The sequence below is a fragment of the Zerene cesonia genome, chromosome 11, assembly GCF_012273895.1.
Source record: "Zerene cesonia ecotype Mississippi chromosome 11, Zerene_cesonia_1.1, whole genome shotgun sequence".
Classification (NCBI taxonomy): domain Eukaryota; kingdom Metazoa; phylum Arthropoda; class Insecta; order Lepidoptera; family Pieridae; genus Zerene; species Zerene cesonia.
Window position 1 is genome coordinate 197,379 of NC_052112.1, and position 13,055 is coordinate 210,433.

Sequence of the window (13,055 nt, forward strand, 5' to 3'; positions counted from 1 at the left end):
GAGGGATATGAATATAAATAATTATGAGTATCCTAAGCCTCCCACGGAGAGGCCAAGCAATGTAAATGCATCTGATAGTGAAAATGTTATGCCAAATGTGGCACCAGTTCCTCACATCCCTCCTCCAGGTGGTAGTGCTAAACGACAGTCTCCAATGCCACCTCCACCACCAGTAACAACAAACCATTCGGTTTCCATTTCATCTGTAACAGGGCCACACAACTATAATCAACCACCATCCAATAACCGAGTCCACCCTTCAGCATCTGCTCTCCCTCCTCCTTCTTCAGCTTCATTAGTTACTAATGCTCCTCCCATGAATTTTTCAACATCCTCATCCAATCCTTTCAAAAATGTAGGGGCATTTTCACATAAGAATGTTACGAAGGTTGCTCATAACAACTCACTTCCCCATGCAAATGCACCATCCATACCATCTAGTACTGGTTTGACGTCACCTGCAGTCGTGAGTAAGATAACCCAACAGGACAGAATGCCTGTGGGTTTTGGTGCTAACTTAGAAACAACACCTGACAACTCAGAGAGGCCAGATCAACCTCCACCAACAGCTTACAGATCATCCTCTTCACTTCCCCAGCAAGTGCCTGAAAATCTAGAGGTGGCTCCACAGAATGATAGAAATGAATATTTGCAAACAGCACATTTGTCTGGCAGTGATTATGGAGAGAATACTGATTTCAGTCGACCTCCACCACCCGGCCCCCGAAGAATGGGAGTGGGCCAACAAGAAGTCGAATACAATCAAAACTTAAATATGTCTGGGGAAGAACCTCCACCGGGCTTAGCCCGCATGGTGCCAGGTCAACAGAATGAGTCAGATAATGCTTATAATCAAACAAGTGAAGTGTATATGGATCGTCATATTGATGGTCAACCTACTGACAACATAGGAAGACCGTATAGACGGGCCGACGGTCAGCAGACGCCAGATAATTATGCGCAACCTGCGCCTGGTCGAGGAAACGACAGAAGGCCAGTTGGATTAGACAGGATGGTTCCCGGGGAACCCAGTAACGATGATTATTCACAGTTTTCAAATACAAACTATGGTGCCACTAATGAACAACGAGTTGTTACTGGTCTCGATAACAATTTCCCAAATTTACCAGATGTCGGCCTATCAGAAGTGCGAGAGCAAAATGTAGATGGATCTGATTATACCGAATCAAATCTAAGGAGCACTTCTCGAAATGTGATCGGGGCGCGTGAAGCCAGCAACGCTACATCCCCCGACTACAGCGTCTCGGTAGATGACCAGCAGAGGGAAATAACGATGGAGGGTGAAAATTTACAAGACTTGAGTGTCGTGTCGTCGGCCGACATGTCGTTCAGAGAGCACCCGTACGATAGCACTAATGTAAACGTCGAGACAGGTCTGGAAAGGAATGATGCGGCTATCTCCATGGAGTTCGCGTCTAATAATTCCCGCAGACAATCAATTAATCGCACTTCAGGGGAGGACACAGAGGGCGACAGGTATAAGGCGTCGCCGCGTAAAGACAGGGACAAACATAAAGCCTCGAGCCGCGACAAGGAGAGAAACAAGGACGGCAGATACCCTCGAGACGATCGAAAATACGAACGAGAACCCGAACGACGTTCGGCGAGAGACGACCGGCGCCCGGAGAGGGACAGGAGGGACAAGGACAGGGAGAGGGTCCGGAGGGACGAGAGGGACGAGAGCCCGGATGCGCGCCGTCACCGCCGCAGCACACGCAGCCATCGCTACGAGACCGAGGACACGGACTACTATAGCGATAGGGAGAGAGAGCGCAGGTAATATCAGATATTATATTTCACTGTTACTGATTTGTGATTCTTGCAAACATCATACTACTTCAACGGATCAACATAAACTTCCATTTATTTATTTATTTATAATTATAATTAAAACGGTTTGACACCAATAACATTAATTATTAACTATCAATTTTTACATTATATAACATCTCACTTAAATCTACTATATAATAATAAAATATAATAGTTTAAAAAAACTATAAAACACGCTTTAACAAAAATCATATTTTGCAAATTGAAAACTGGAATAATTTTATCAAATTAGTGTATTGTCATCGGTCCTCAATAAATCTACAAAGTTTGAACGAAATCTGGCCGTTTAAAGTGGGTCAAAATCGCGCCCAAAGAAGTCAGTTACAAACAAACAAACATACAAACAAACAAACATACAAACAAACAAACATACAGGTGAAGCTAATAAAAAGCGTGTAAAAATAAGTCGGGTTTTCCTTCCTGACGCTATAACTCCAGAACGCACGAACCGATTTCCACGGTCTTGCATTCGTTGGAAAGGTCTCGGGCTCCGTGAGGTTTATAGCAAAAAAAAATCAGGAAAAATTTCAACAGACAAGCGAGAAAATCATTTTTCACATACAGCCATCTGGTGGCGAAACGGAGTTCGCCGGGTTTGCTAGTTTAAATATAAAAAATAAAATACAAATGTGCTTATTAAACTATGATCACTTGAAACTTTAATGCACTGCACTTGTTTGCTAGTGAGCTAAACATTTCTTTTAACTTTTAAAATTAATTTGATAATATACGGCCAATCATTCTTATTTTTCTTAAATTATTCATCAAGTAACAGATTAATTTTTTCACTAGTAAACCTCCTATTTCTATACCTTGAGCGTGCGCACGTTACGTACGCGTGTGCGTATAATTTTTGGTCCGTTAATTGCACAAATGTGTGCGTCATTCTGTTGTAATCCTATTTATTAAAAACGATGCCAAACAGGAGATACCGCGAAGGCTCGCATGCGTCGAAGCCGCCGCGCGGCGACGACAATGAGCGGCGCTACGAGGAGCGCGAGCGTAGCAAGCGCTACGGCACGCTGGAGCGCGACCGCCGCTACGACGAGGAGCGCCGCAGCCGCCGCTACGAGCGCCGCTACCGGGACATCGACCCCACCAGGAAGCACGGCACCGTGCGCCGCGAGCGGGACGAGGACGACAGGAGGCGAGGTAGGTGTGCTCTCGCGCGCGCGGGAAGGGGATGGCGATACGTCTCATACTCTCGACGTCTAAGCGACTATGAATCGACGTTCTTTTTGCTTTATTATTACTGTTTTGACACATAGACTGGTCTTTATGTTTAACAGATAATTAAATATACATCACAGTGATTTGCGGGGATCAAGAGATCGTATAACTGATGTATATTGATAATTAAGAATTGCAGAAGTAATTTAACACAGCCATAAATATAAGCCATGTGGTAAAACCAGGTTGTTGGTACAAAAAGTTAATAGCGGATCGCGACCTTCAGACGAGAATAATTTGGCCACACTTAGTCAATCAGCTAGCGTAACCACTTACGTTGCATTGTTGATCAACATTTAAACCGTCTACATGTAATAATTGTCTAAGAAATTTTCTTTAAATTATCTGATTAATTCCGGGGAAAATATAAAGTTTATCTTCACATGACGCGTGCTAGATCCGTGCACGGTACATTGTGAAAGATAAATTTATGTTTATGTATTCACGCCGTGCACTAGAATGTTGTTGCGTTGCGTATTTTAGTTCAGACTTAGCTGTTTCGAGGCCGCTGTCTTATTTAGCGTTAGCGTAATGTGCATCGATGTTTGACGCGTGATGTATGGTTTGGGATAGCCAGATATTTATGTTTCGATCTGCGCAATAGTCGAATGATTCATTCCATGGATTATCTCTCTTATCCATATATATATTGATTGATAATAAATTATCTTGTGTAATCTGCAATTTTTGTTTGCGCGGCAGACGCAGAAATTATACATCTCTGTGCCGTGGCACTCCGTAACAATATGCAAATTAAGCTTAATGATATTCTGATAAAAAATAATGTTTTTTATAAGTTCGAAAGAATCAGAAAACAAAATACAATTTTTTTCTTTCATTGTACAAATATATTAAGATAACAGCTTGTTCTGAAACTGGTTTTGAAAGACGTTCGATTATTTAATAGTTGCGTTCATCAGCTCGACATTGCGAAGCATCCACAAGTTTTGATGACACCGTCGCATTTGTTTCAGTCGTGACATTTTCGGGCGACGCTAAGTCGGAGTCCAGCAAAGGTAGCGTGTGGGTGCCGCCTCTGGGCTTACCTCTCACACATGTACATATGTGTTATGACATCCCCTTCTGTTTAATGTATTATGAAACTTCTAAATTTATTGATAGTAAATGACGAGACGTTGTAAGTGCTTCATGTAATTAATTTGGCTAGTCTGAGCTCGTGTCTTATAAGACCTTACTCAGTTTGAAGTACTAAGTTGAAAGATCCAATAAAAAATAAACTTAGCTATAGGTCTTGTAATTACCGAGGTATTAGAAAAACACAAATACATACAGTTGTAAAAAAATGTTATTCAACATCAAGTTCCAGGTATAGGAAAATAATTATACAAGTCACTTGTATATATTATATAAGTCTGCACTTTTTGTCTTTAAAACAGGTTTTTTTTGCAAACTTAAATGTTATCCATATACATGTTTTTTTATATATTTTTATTACGCTTAAATTATGTAAATCACAACTAATAGATTGATTTAAAACTACAATTATTTTAATGGTGAAAAAACATGATTTTTGTAATTTTCAATTAAAAAGTGTCATAAAGGTAATCCATAATATTTTAATCAAAGATTAAGATTATTAACTGATAACATTGTTACGGATGAACGTATGATATTGAAAAAGTGATTTGAGAGTGCGATTTTATTGAGAACTGTCGGTATTGTTAATAAATTATATTGAATAATACCACGTTCATTGCACTTAATATTACTTTAGTTAAACATGGCTCAAAGCACATACCAAAGGCTTATTGAAGTATTCATTAAATTCACGTTTATCTTTCTTTCTGACGTATATGTACAGTAGTATTTATATTAAAATTTTAAAGGAATGTTAGGTCACGAATGGATCCTATATAGTGGGAAACGCCTACTTTATGTTCATGAAATAATGCCAGTTTCAAAGTCAACGCAAACGAGGTGGCCCAGATTGCATGCTGCATACAATCATGCAAGAAAATCATTGATTTATGGCTTATTAATCAGCGTGTTGATGTGTGACAAATAACAAGAGTTTATATCATTTCAATAACGTCATTTTCAACCGACTTCAAAATATGAGGAGGTGATTTTTCTGTATTTCTCCTATCTTCCTTCGATTCGATTTCAAAATAGGATGATGCAACGGTTGAAGTTTTATCGATTTTGTGAGATGAAATGTTATCAATAGATTATCTTATCTGTAACATAGATAACACTATCTAGCTATAGTCGCATATGTATTGAGAAGTCGTAAGGAGCGTCATGATTTGTCTTATGGCTTTTAGGAAGTTGTGTATGAGAATCAGTATTACTGTTCACGTTATTTCTTTAGCAATGTGCCTGAAAGACACCACTAATGGAATTCATAAACAAACGTGTCAATGTTCATATGATAAATAGTTTAACATAGCATATTAAAACAGTTTATGTTTAAATTGATTAACTCATGCATTAATCTCAGCACATTAAACATATATATAAAGGCACAAACATGTAAATGTGTACATACATTTTAATATTTAACATTCAATGGATCCAGTTTATTACGCTTGAATATTTTGTGCCTACAATATCGCCTTTAACATAATATATAAAGCTTGTCACCTTTGATATTAGAATTTCTTTGTACTATTTGTCTTTGGATTTTGATGCTAAAACTCGTTAATAAATTGAAAATAAACCACTTATCGTTTTATGTGTAACATTAATAGTCAGATATTATAATTAGTCACTTTTGCAAAATAGTTTATTATGAATAAACTAGCTCCGCCCCGCGTAAGTCCGTATCCCGTAGGTATATCGGGATGAAAAGTTGCCTATATGTTATTCCAGTTGTCTACGTACCAAATTTCATTTCAACCGGTTCAGTAGTTTTTGCACGAAAGAGCAACAAACACACACACACACATCCTTACAAACTTTCGCGTTTATAATATTAGTAGGATTAGTAGGATAGCATAATTTAGAGGACATTTGATTATTCCCATTTGTGATTGCCAAATTCCTTTTAAAATTTAATTAATTAGAACTAGTTCATTCAATCAGTTAGAACATTTCGAATCTAAGCTAGTAGTTGCTGCACGTGTGCAACTGTCGAGCATATTCTATTTCTTCACGATACAATTTACATCCTCGTTTAGTTAAAGGTTTCGAATCATCCATTTTATTGAAGATCACGTATTGAGTTATATTTCAAGCTTAGTTACGTTTGTAATACGCAAGATTTTGTTAGGGAATTGGAAATAGCAAGGACTGAGGAATAAAAGGAAAATACTTTATGAAAAAATGTACTTTTGAAACATGATTCTGTCCATACGCTTTAGCACTAATCGTTTTGACATTCATTTGCCTTTTTCACGTCAGATGAAAGCGACTGTTTCTCTATAATTTTATTGTTCAAGCATCCAATGCATACGCATCCAGAAAAGTGAATCCGTGTGTTGCTTGCCGCTAATCTTGTTCGAGTTGTTACTGTGAATATGCACGTTACATGGTTAGGTGGAGACAACTATTCGTCCGGATCGCGCGCGGGCTCGCGAGAGGCGACCGCTACTGACGAGGATGCAGACGAGCCGAGACGCCGGCACCGGGAGGAGAGACGGCGGCACAGGACCAGACCCGATCCTTATTATGACGGTGAGATTGATGCTTTTCGATTCGTCTATGGAGTTGTTCTTAAGAAAGTTTGCTGGCTAGAAGTTACAAAGAACAAAAATTTATTTTGAATTATTTTTTTCTATCACACATTCGAAGAAAGCAATTTAAGATTTATAGAAAGAATTTAATAACTCCTCCGAGCACGGTATAACCAATTTTTCATCACGAACCATGTCAGAGTTCCACAAGGTGCCGCACTTGGGCAACGGCTATTCCTAACGTAGGCGAATGGTCCACTTGCAGTGGCGGAGTACGGCGCGGCGTACGGCGGCGCGGACCCGTACGCGGCGCAGCGCCAGCAGTACGAGTACTACGAGCGGCTGCGGCGCACCGACCCGGCCGCCTACATGCGCCTCTACAAGCAGATCATGGCGGGCGCCGTGCCCGCCGTACCCGCCGTGCCCGCCGTGCCGGGACAGCCGCATTACAGATACCCAGGTGAACATTTATTGCTCACTAGCGTACCGCCCGAAAATTTTTGAAATCAGCCCAGTATTTCCTGAGATGAGCGAATTCAGTAAACGTACTCTTCAGGTTCCTATAATTTTTTAGAAGAATGGATTACATGTTTTAAAAATCAATACTAGAAAAAAATGATTATTTCGATAAAGTTGTGATCTGAAATCTTAAAAATAAGAAATATTATTAGTTACTTTAGTAACTTTTATCTTTTAAGATACCTATACATTTTCACTATTTTATTTAAAAATTCTAAAAATGAATGATGTGTTGCGGGTAACTTATACTTTAAACTCAATTTAAAATAATGCCTGATGTGATCCCCCTCAGGCTACCCGGGTGCGGGCGGGTACGACGCGCGCGGCGACGAGCGCGCCAGCGTGCACTCGGGCCGCTCCAGCGCCAACCCCCTCAAGGGACACGACGGGTACGCGCACCTACACGCACACGCACACGCACACGCACACGCACACATGCACACACGCACACGCACACGCACATGCACACACTAATGATAGTCATTGAATATCTTAAAGTATGTATTCAAAGGGAGTTTATGAAAAACGTCCATGAACATTTTTTTAGAGATCATATTACATTTCACAATTATTGATGTTCTTTTAGCATCAAATTACATAAAAATTTGTAGAAGCACTTTAAATATGCACTAGTTATCCAATTAACAGCAGTCATTACAAACCCCGCCCTTTTGACATATAACTTCACTGTCTTGGATTGTTTAAAATTTCTCTTTGGAATTCTATTAACAATTACATTATGCATTCGCAAACCATTCGAACTAACGATCTATAATCAACCTCACCACCGTTCCATTAGACTTCCATAGCACTTCTGAAAGGAAATCCCTCTCTTGAAATGCTGTCGGAAGTTCTGTCACTTCCTTTAGTATCTACGAAGAGTTAGTTGGGATGGTTTGTAAGTGTAAGTGAGTGAGGGTTAGCCGTAAATGCAATAAGTGGTGGTGTGGTGTGGTGTGGTGTGGTGTAGGTACTACGGCGCGGGGTCGCTGCGGGCGCCGCTCTCGCTGCGGACAGATTTCTCTGACAGGTACCGCTATCATCCACATTTCATAATCTACGTCATGGAATCATCACATTTTTTTTTATTCCAGCAGGAAACTTTCAAGACCTCAGAATTTTTGAATTTTTAAAAATATGCTCTGATGAAATGAGGTGTATTTCTGATGGTTTTGAAAGAATTTGATTGTTCTATGTATGCCCGTTAATATTTATATCATATACATATAATCTAACCTTTCATTTCATTTGATTGAGGCTTGCTTTTTAATGGAATAGGTACAACTTGCACAAACAATTGCCATGGGGCATCATGCTTACGTTGCACTATTAATCACGTCATTTTGGTTTAAAATAAAATCCAATTATGTATAATTCTTTTATATTTATAAACGAATTTAAATTCCTTGATGCCTGGACGCTGACCGTATTTTTGCCCTTGTCGTTAGCACGTTAGCTTGGCCGCTGGAGGGTTATGGGTTTAATTTGTGAGGGAGACTTTAAGAAAAAAATTGGTGCAGTTTAAATACCGAATTTTCTTATAGTCATCTCAGATTAAAGTAATAAATTTCAATGGATACAAAGTAAAACGATATTCTCTGCTAGTTGATGTTGAGTTTATTATCACTTGTACAATAGAAATGGTTTAGTACTATATGGTGTGGTGACGCGTCAGAGTAGATGTTATAGCGTGTTGTGCGACAGGGATCTGACGACGGACGCGTCGCTGAACCTGCAGCTGGAGGAGTCCACGGTGCGCTCCGAGCGGATGACGCCCTTCAAGTACTCCACTGCGCATATCAAGGTAGTCCCACTTCTGATGTCAGCGTTCGAGTCCATGTTTGCTTGCTAAAACTCTCTTTGTCGATTTGTAATAAAAGATCTTGTTACATTTAATGCCATGTATATTTTATATCTATTGAGCGGGAGGAATCGATCCAAACGGGTTACGGGTAACGTGCCTAGTTTCTTTTTAACTGAGAGCCGATGCGTTCGTGTTCCTATTATGAAAGGAGTGTAGAGATTGTTCGTTGGTAACGCTCGGTGGTGTCGCGCAGGGCACGCTGGGCGCGGGCGCGCTGGTGCTGGTGCGCGCGGCCTGGCCGGCGGACGGGCGGCCCGCGCCGCTGCGCGTGCTGCCGCTCGCCGCGCTGCTGCACGCCGACCCCGCCGCGCTGCGCCTGCGCGCCTTCCCCGGCCCGCTGCTCAGAGGTGCGCACACCCGCACACCCGCACACCCGCACACCCGCACACCTCATGTGACACTGTTGAATTTTAAAACTAAAAACATGTTAATCGATAGGTGTGACCCACAAGAAGAGCGTGATAGACTACTGCACGAGCCGCTTGCGGGCGGCGGCGCGCAGCGAGGAGGCGCGGCCCGACCCCACGGGCTACGCGCTGCTGTGGGACCTGCTCGCGCTGCTGCTGCGCCAGAACGGGGTCAGATATGCCACACTACACTCAATAACATGCCATACCACACGCAACAACGTCACAAACTGTTGATTACAATACGTCTTATCACATGCAACACAACGCCACACAACACGAAATATCACGCAAATGCACGCCATACCCCATGCCCATCAAACCACGAAAGCACACCATACCATACGGAACAACACCATTCCACACGCAACAACACGCAATACGACACGCAACACACGTCACACACGTTAAACAAATTTCGCGTATCACGAAGCAATGTCATATTACAGCATTACAATTGACTAAAACGCTCACACATCTAACTAACTCACCGAGAAAACGTCCATAAAAGCAACGTCTGCCTTCAGGTGGTGATGGGGTCTGACATCGCGGAGCTGCTGATGAAGAACACGAAGGAGTACGAATACAAGCCGCCCTCCGTCGCCAGCGGACCCTCTGGTAATGACTACACACTATTTATCCACATTTTTGAAAACAATAGTTATATTCTTGCGTCTTTTTTCCAACAAGGAAATATATAGGTGTTTCCTTTTTCTGAATGAATTCACAATTGAGTCATTTGAACGTGCAATCAAATTAAAAGTTAATATTGTAAAAATTTGGATAAAATTCGTTTTTGATGTAGGTTTTCTCTTTTTAATATTTTATTCTGCCTCCAGACTCTCGCGTAGCCTCATCCGCGAGTTTGCACTGCGACGACGACGCGACAAACGCCGAGACTGCAGACCCTGCACGTATGTATTTATTTATTACTAGCGGTCCGGCCCGACTTCGCTCGTGGTACATATATAGCTTAAAGCCTTCCTCAATAAATGGGTTATCTAACACTGAAAGAATTTGCTCAATCAGACCCGTAGTTCCTGAGATTAGTGCGGTCAAACAAATAAACAAACTCTTCATCTTTATAAAATCAGTATAGATGTAACATGCACCTAAAAGTTATTGTAATACAAACTAAATTCGCTAAACCTGTTCACGGGTGACATGAAATAAAATGGTGTTTTGGTTTCTAGTGGTAACTGACGCAGTGGCGGCACCGGACACTGTGGTGGATGAAAAGCAAGCGGTGGACCGCTACAGAGAGTTGCTGCTGTATGGAAACCAGCAGGAGGCGCTCGGTGAGACTATGTTTATTGACCCCTGATAATTTGATAGTATTATAGAGTCTGTATATTTTCAACTTCTTGTATAATGTATTTTTTAATTTTTGAGTTTATAGCCTCTGTTTAACACTGGGGATCTGAGCGAAACACTGTTTACTTTCCAACGATTTATTCTTCCCGATTTGCACTGTACACTTTTACTACACTACTTTTCAACACTGTATAACTAACACTGTATTTTGTTGACTACTGGATGTACTGGATGTACTGGTTACTGGATACCAACCCTTGGTACAAGATAGCTTATACATATATTGTTGAGAACTTTACTAGCGTGCTCTAGCTTCGCATAGAAGAGAGCAGCGCCATCTGGCGACAGTGATCGAAGTTCTAACAGCCTCTCTTGTAAATAAATAATGATAGTTATGGCATGTCCTTTAAATGTCAAATGTGAATTGACCTGCTGCATAATTATATACAAGAAAGCTCACGGATGAGTTTTTAATGTTGTATTTGTTTTTAGTTGTTCAGTGACTTATGGTTGTGGAACAACCCTATAAGCACGTATAAGCATACGTTTATTTAAATGTTTAAGAGTGTACCACCAGCAATGTAGTACACACACAGGTTAGAGTTGAGGTAGATAATGCTAAAAAAACTTCTCTAACTGTATATTGCTAGGTCACACATGCCTTTAATAAGATAACTCCAAACACAACCACAGCGCGATGCAGCATCGTACAACGCCATATGTTATCGAACTACTTAAACTTTAACTTAAACCAAGGGTTTGGACAAAGAGTGTTGGAAAAAAATTAGAGCATAGAGTAATTTTCTTAACTTGTGTTTAAAAAAAAATTGACTAAGTGCTCATCAAGTATTTGCGTGTTGCAGAGTGGGCAATGAGCACGGGGCAGTGGGGCCACGCGCTGGCGCTGGCCGCCGGCGGCGAGCGGCGCATGCGGGCCGCCGTGCTGGCGCGCTGGCTGCGCTCCCTGCCCGCCGCCGACCCGCTGCACACGCTCTACGCGGCGCGCCACGCGCGCACCCCGCCCGCCGCCACCGTCAGTGCGCACACACCCCACACCCCGCACCCCCACACGCACACACACATCTCAGAAACTATTGAAATTGATGTCATAAAAAATTATTCAAAATGCTCAATATTAAAAAAAATTCTTACTGACATTATAAATGTAAAAGGGTGTTTTTTATCCTTCGTTCCCTACACGACGGAGCGGTTGCACGATATGAAACCGTTAGGTCGACAATAAAACAGATATATTATGTGAGAATGTTGAATCCAAAGCTTAATTCCGTTCTGCCCACGAGTGAGCAGGGGAGCTAACGCGGTGTGGTTGCGCAGGGCGTGGCGGACGCGCGCTGGGCCGACTGGCGCGCGCACGCCGCCGTGCTGCTCGCCAACCCCGCGCACGCGCCGCACGACCGCCGCACGCTCACGCAGCTCGGTGCGTGCACACTGCTTTGTTTCACTTCTTCTTCTGTTATAACATATTTTGTACACTATTTAATATTTAACATCATTTCGAAAAGAACTTTTTAAAAATGAAATTTGTTTTAAACTCATCATCTATAAATATTATGAATAACGGCGATGTCGATGGCAGGCGACTCGCTAGCGTCCCGCGGGCTGATATTCTCGGCGCAGTTCTGCTACCTGACCGCGGGGGTCTCGTTCGAGGCGCACCCGCTGGCGCCGCTGGGCGAGTCCCGCGGCGGGGCGGCGCCGCGCCTGTCGCTGCTGCTGGCGGACGGCAAGGCGCCCACGCTGGGGCGCTTCGCCACCGACACGGCGATATTCGCCACCGAGATATACGAGTACGCCGTGTCGCTCAACCAGGAGTACGTCATCCACGACTTGCAAGTGGGTGAACTCAGATTTCTTAGTAAACTGAAACAGGACATGATTCTATCATCGTAAATATTATTATTCCTACAATAACATATATTAATGGTGTTCGTTTCCATCTAACGTTTGTTTTCAAATTTGGAAAGATGCTTACATAATTTTACTACATAATAGAATAATTGCATCAATTTTTCCGATTTCCGTTCAAACTTAAACTCTATCAGTGTTTTTGTATATTATGTAAAAATATAGTCGTTTAATGTGTTTGTGAGAACGCATAACGGAGCGCGTCCGTGGGGTGTGCAGGTGTACAAGGTGGTGGCGGCGGCGCGGCTGGCGGCGGCGGGCGAGTGCGAGCGCGCGCTGCGCTACTGCGAGGCGGCCGCGCGCGCG

At 42.2% G+C, this 13,055-nt stretch overlaps 1 protein-coding gene across 1 annotated transcript in view; it reads left to right on the forward strand.

The window, feature by feature from the left end:
- Nucleotides 1–6: 6 nt before the first annotated feature.
- LOC119830485 overlaps nt 7–13,055 on the forward strand; it is a 27,305-nt gene continuing 14,256 nt past the window's right edge. Inside the window, exons 1-17 of the mRNA XM_038353529.1 lie at nt 7–1,797; nt 2,780–3,006; nt 4,059–4,100; nt 6,583–6,720; nt 6,985–7,179; nt 7,531–7,627; nt 8,209–8,268; nt 8,943–9,042; nt 9,296–9,449; nt 9,541–9,680; nt 10,037–10,127; nt 10,349–10,423; nt 10,703–10,807; nt 11,687–11,856; nt 12,159–12,261; nt 12,421–12,677; nt 12,969–13,052. Of these exons, the coding sequence (XP_038209457.1) occupies nt 8–1,797; nt 2,780–3,006; nt 4,059–4,100; nt 6,583–6,720; nt 6,985–7,179; nt 7,531–7,627; nt 8,209–8,268; nt 8,943–9,042; nt 9,296–9,449; nt 9,541–9,680; nt 10,037–10,127; nt 10,349–10,423; nt 10,703–10,807; nt 11,687–11,856; nt 12,159–12,261; nt 12,421–12,677; nt 12,969–13,052 (3,828 nt within the window). The 5' untranslated portion in view covers nt 7. The remainder of the gene's footprint in view (nt 1,798–2,779; nt 3,007–4,058; nt 4,101–6,582; nt 6,721–6,984; nt 7,180–7,530; nt 7,628–8,208; nt 8,269–8,942; nt 9,043–9,295; nt 9,450–9,540; nt 9,681–10,036; nt 10,128–10,348; nt 10,424–10,702; nt 10,808–11,686; nt 11,857–12,158; nt 12,262–12,420; nt 12,678–12,968; nt 13,053–13,055) is intronic.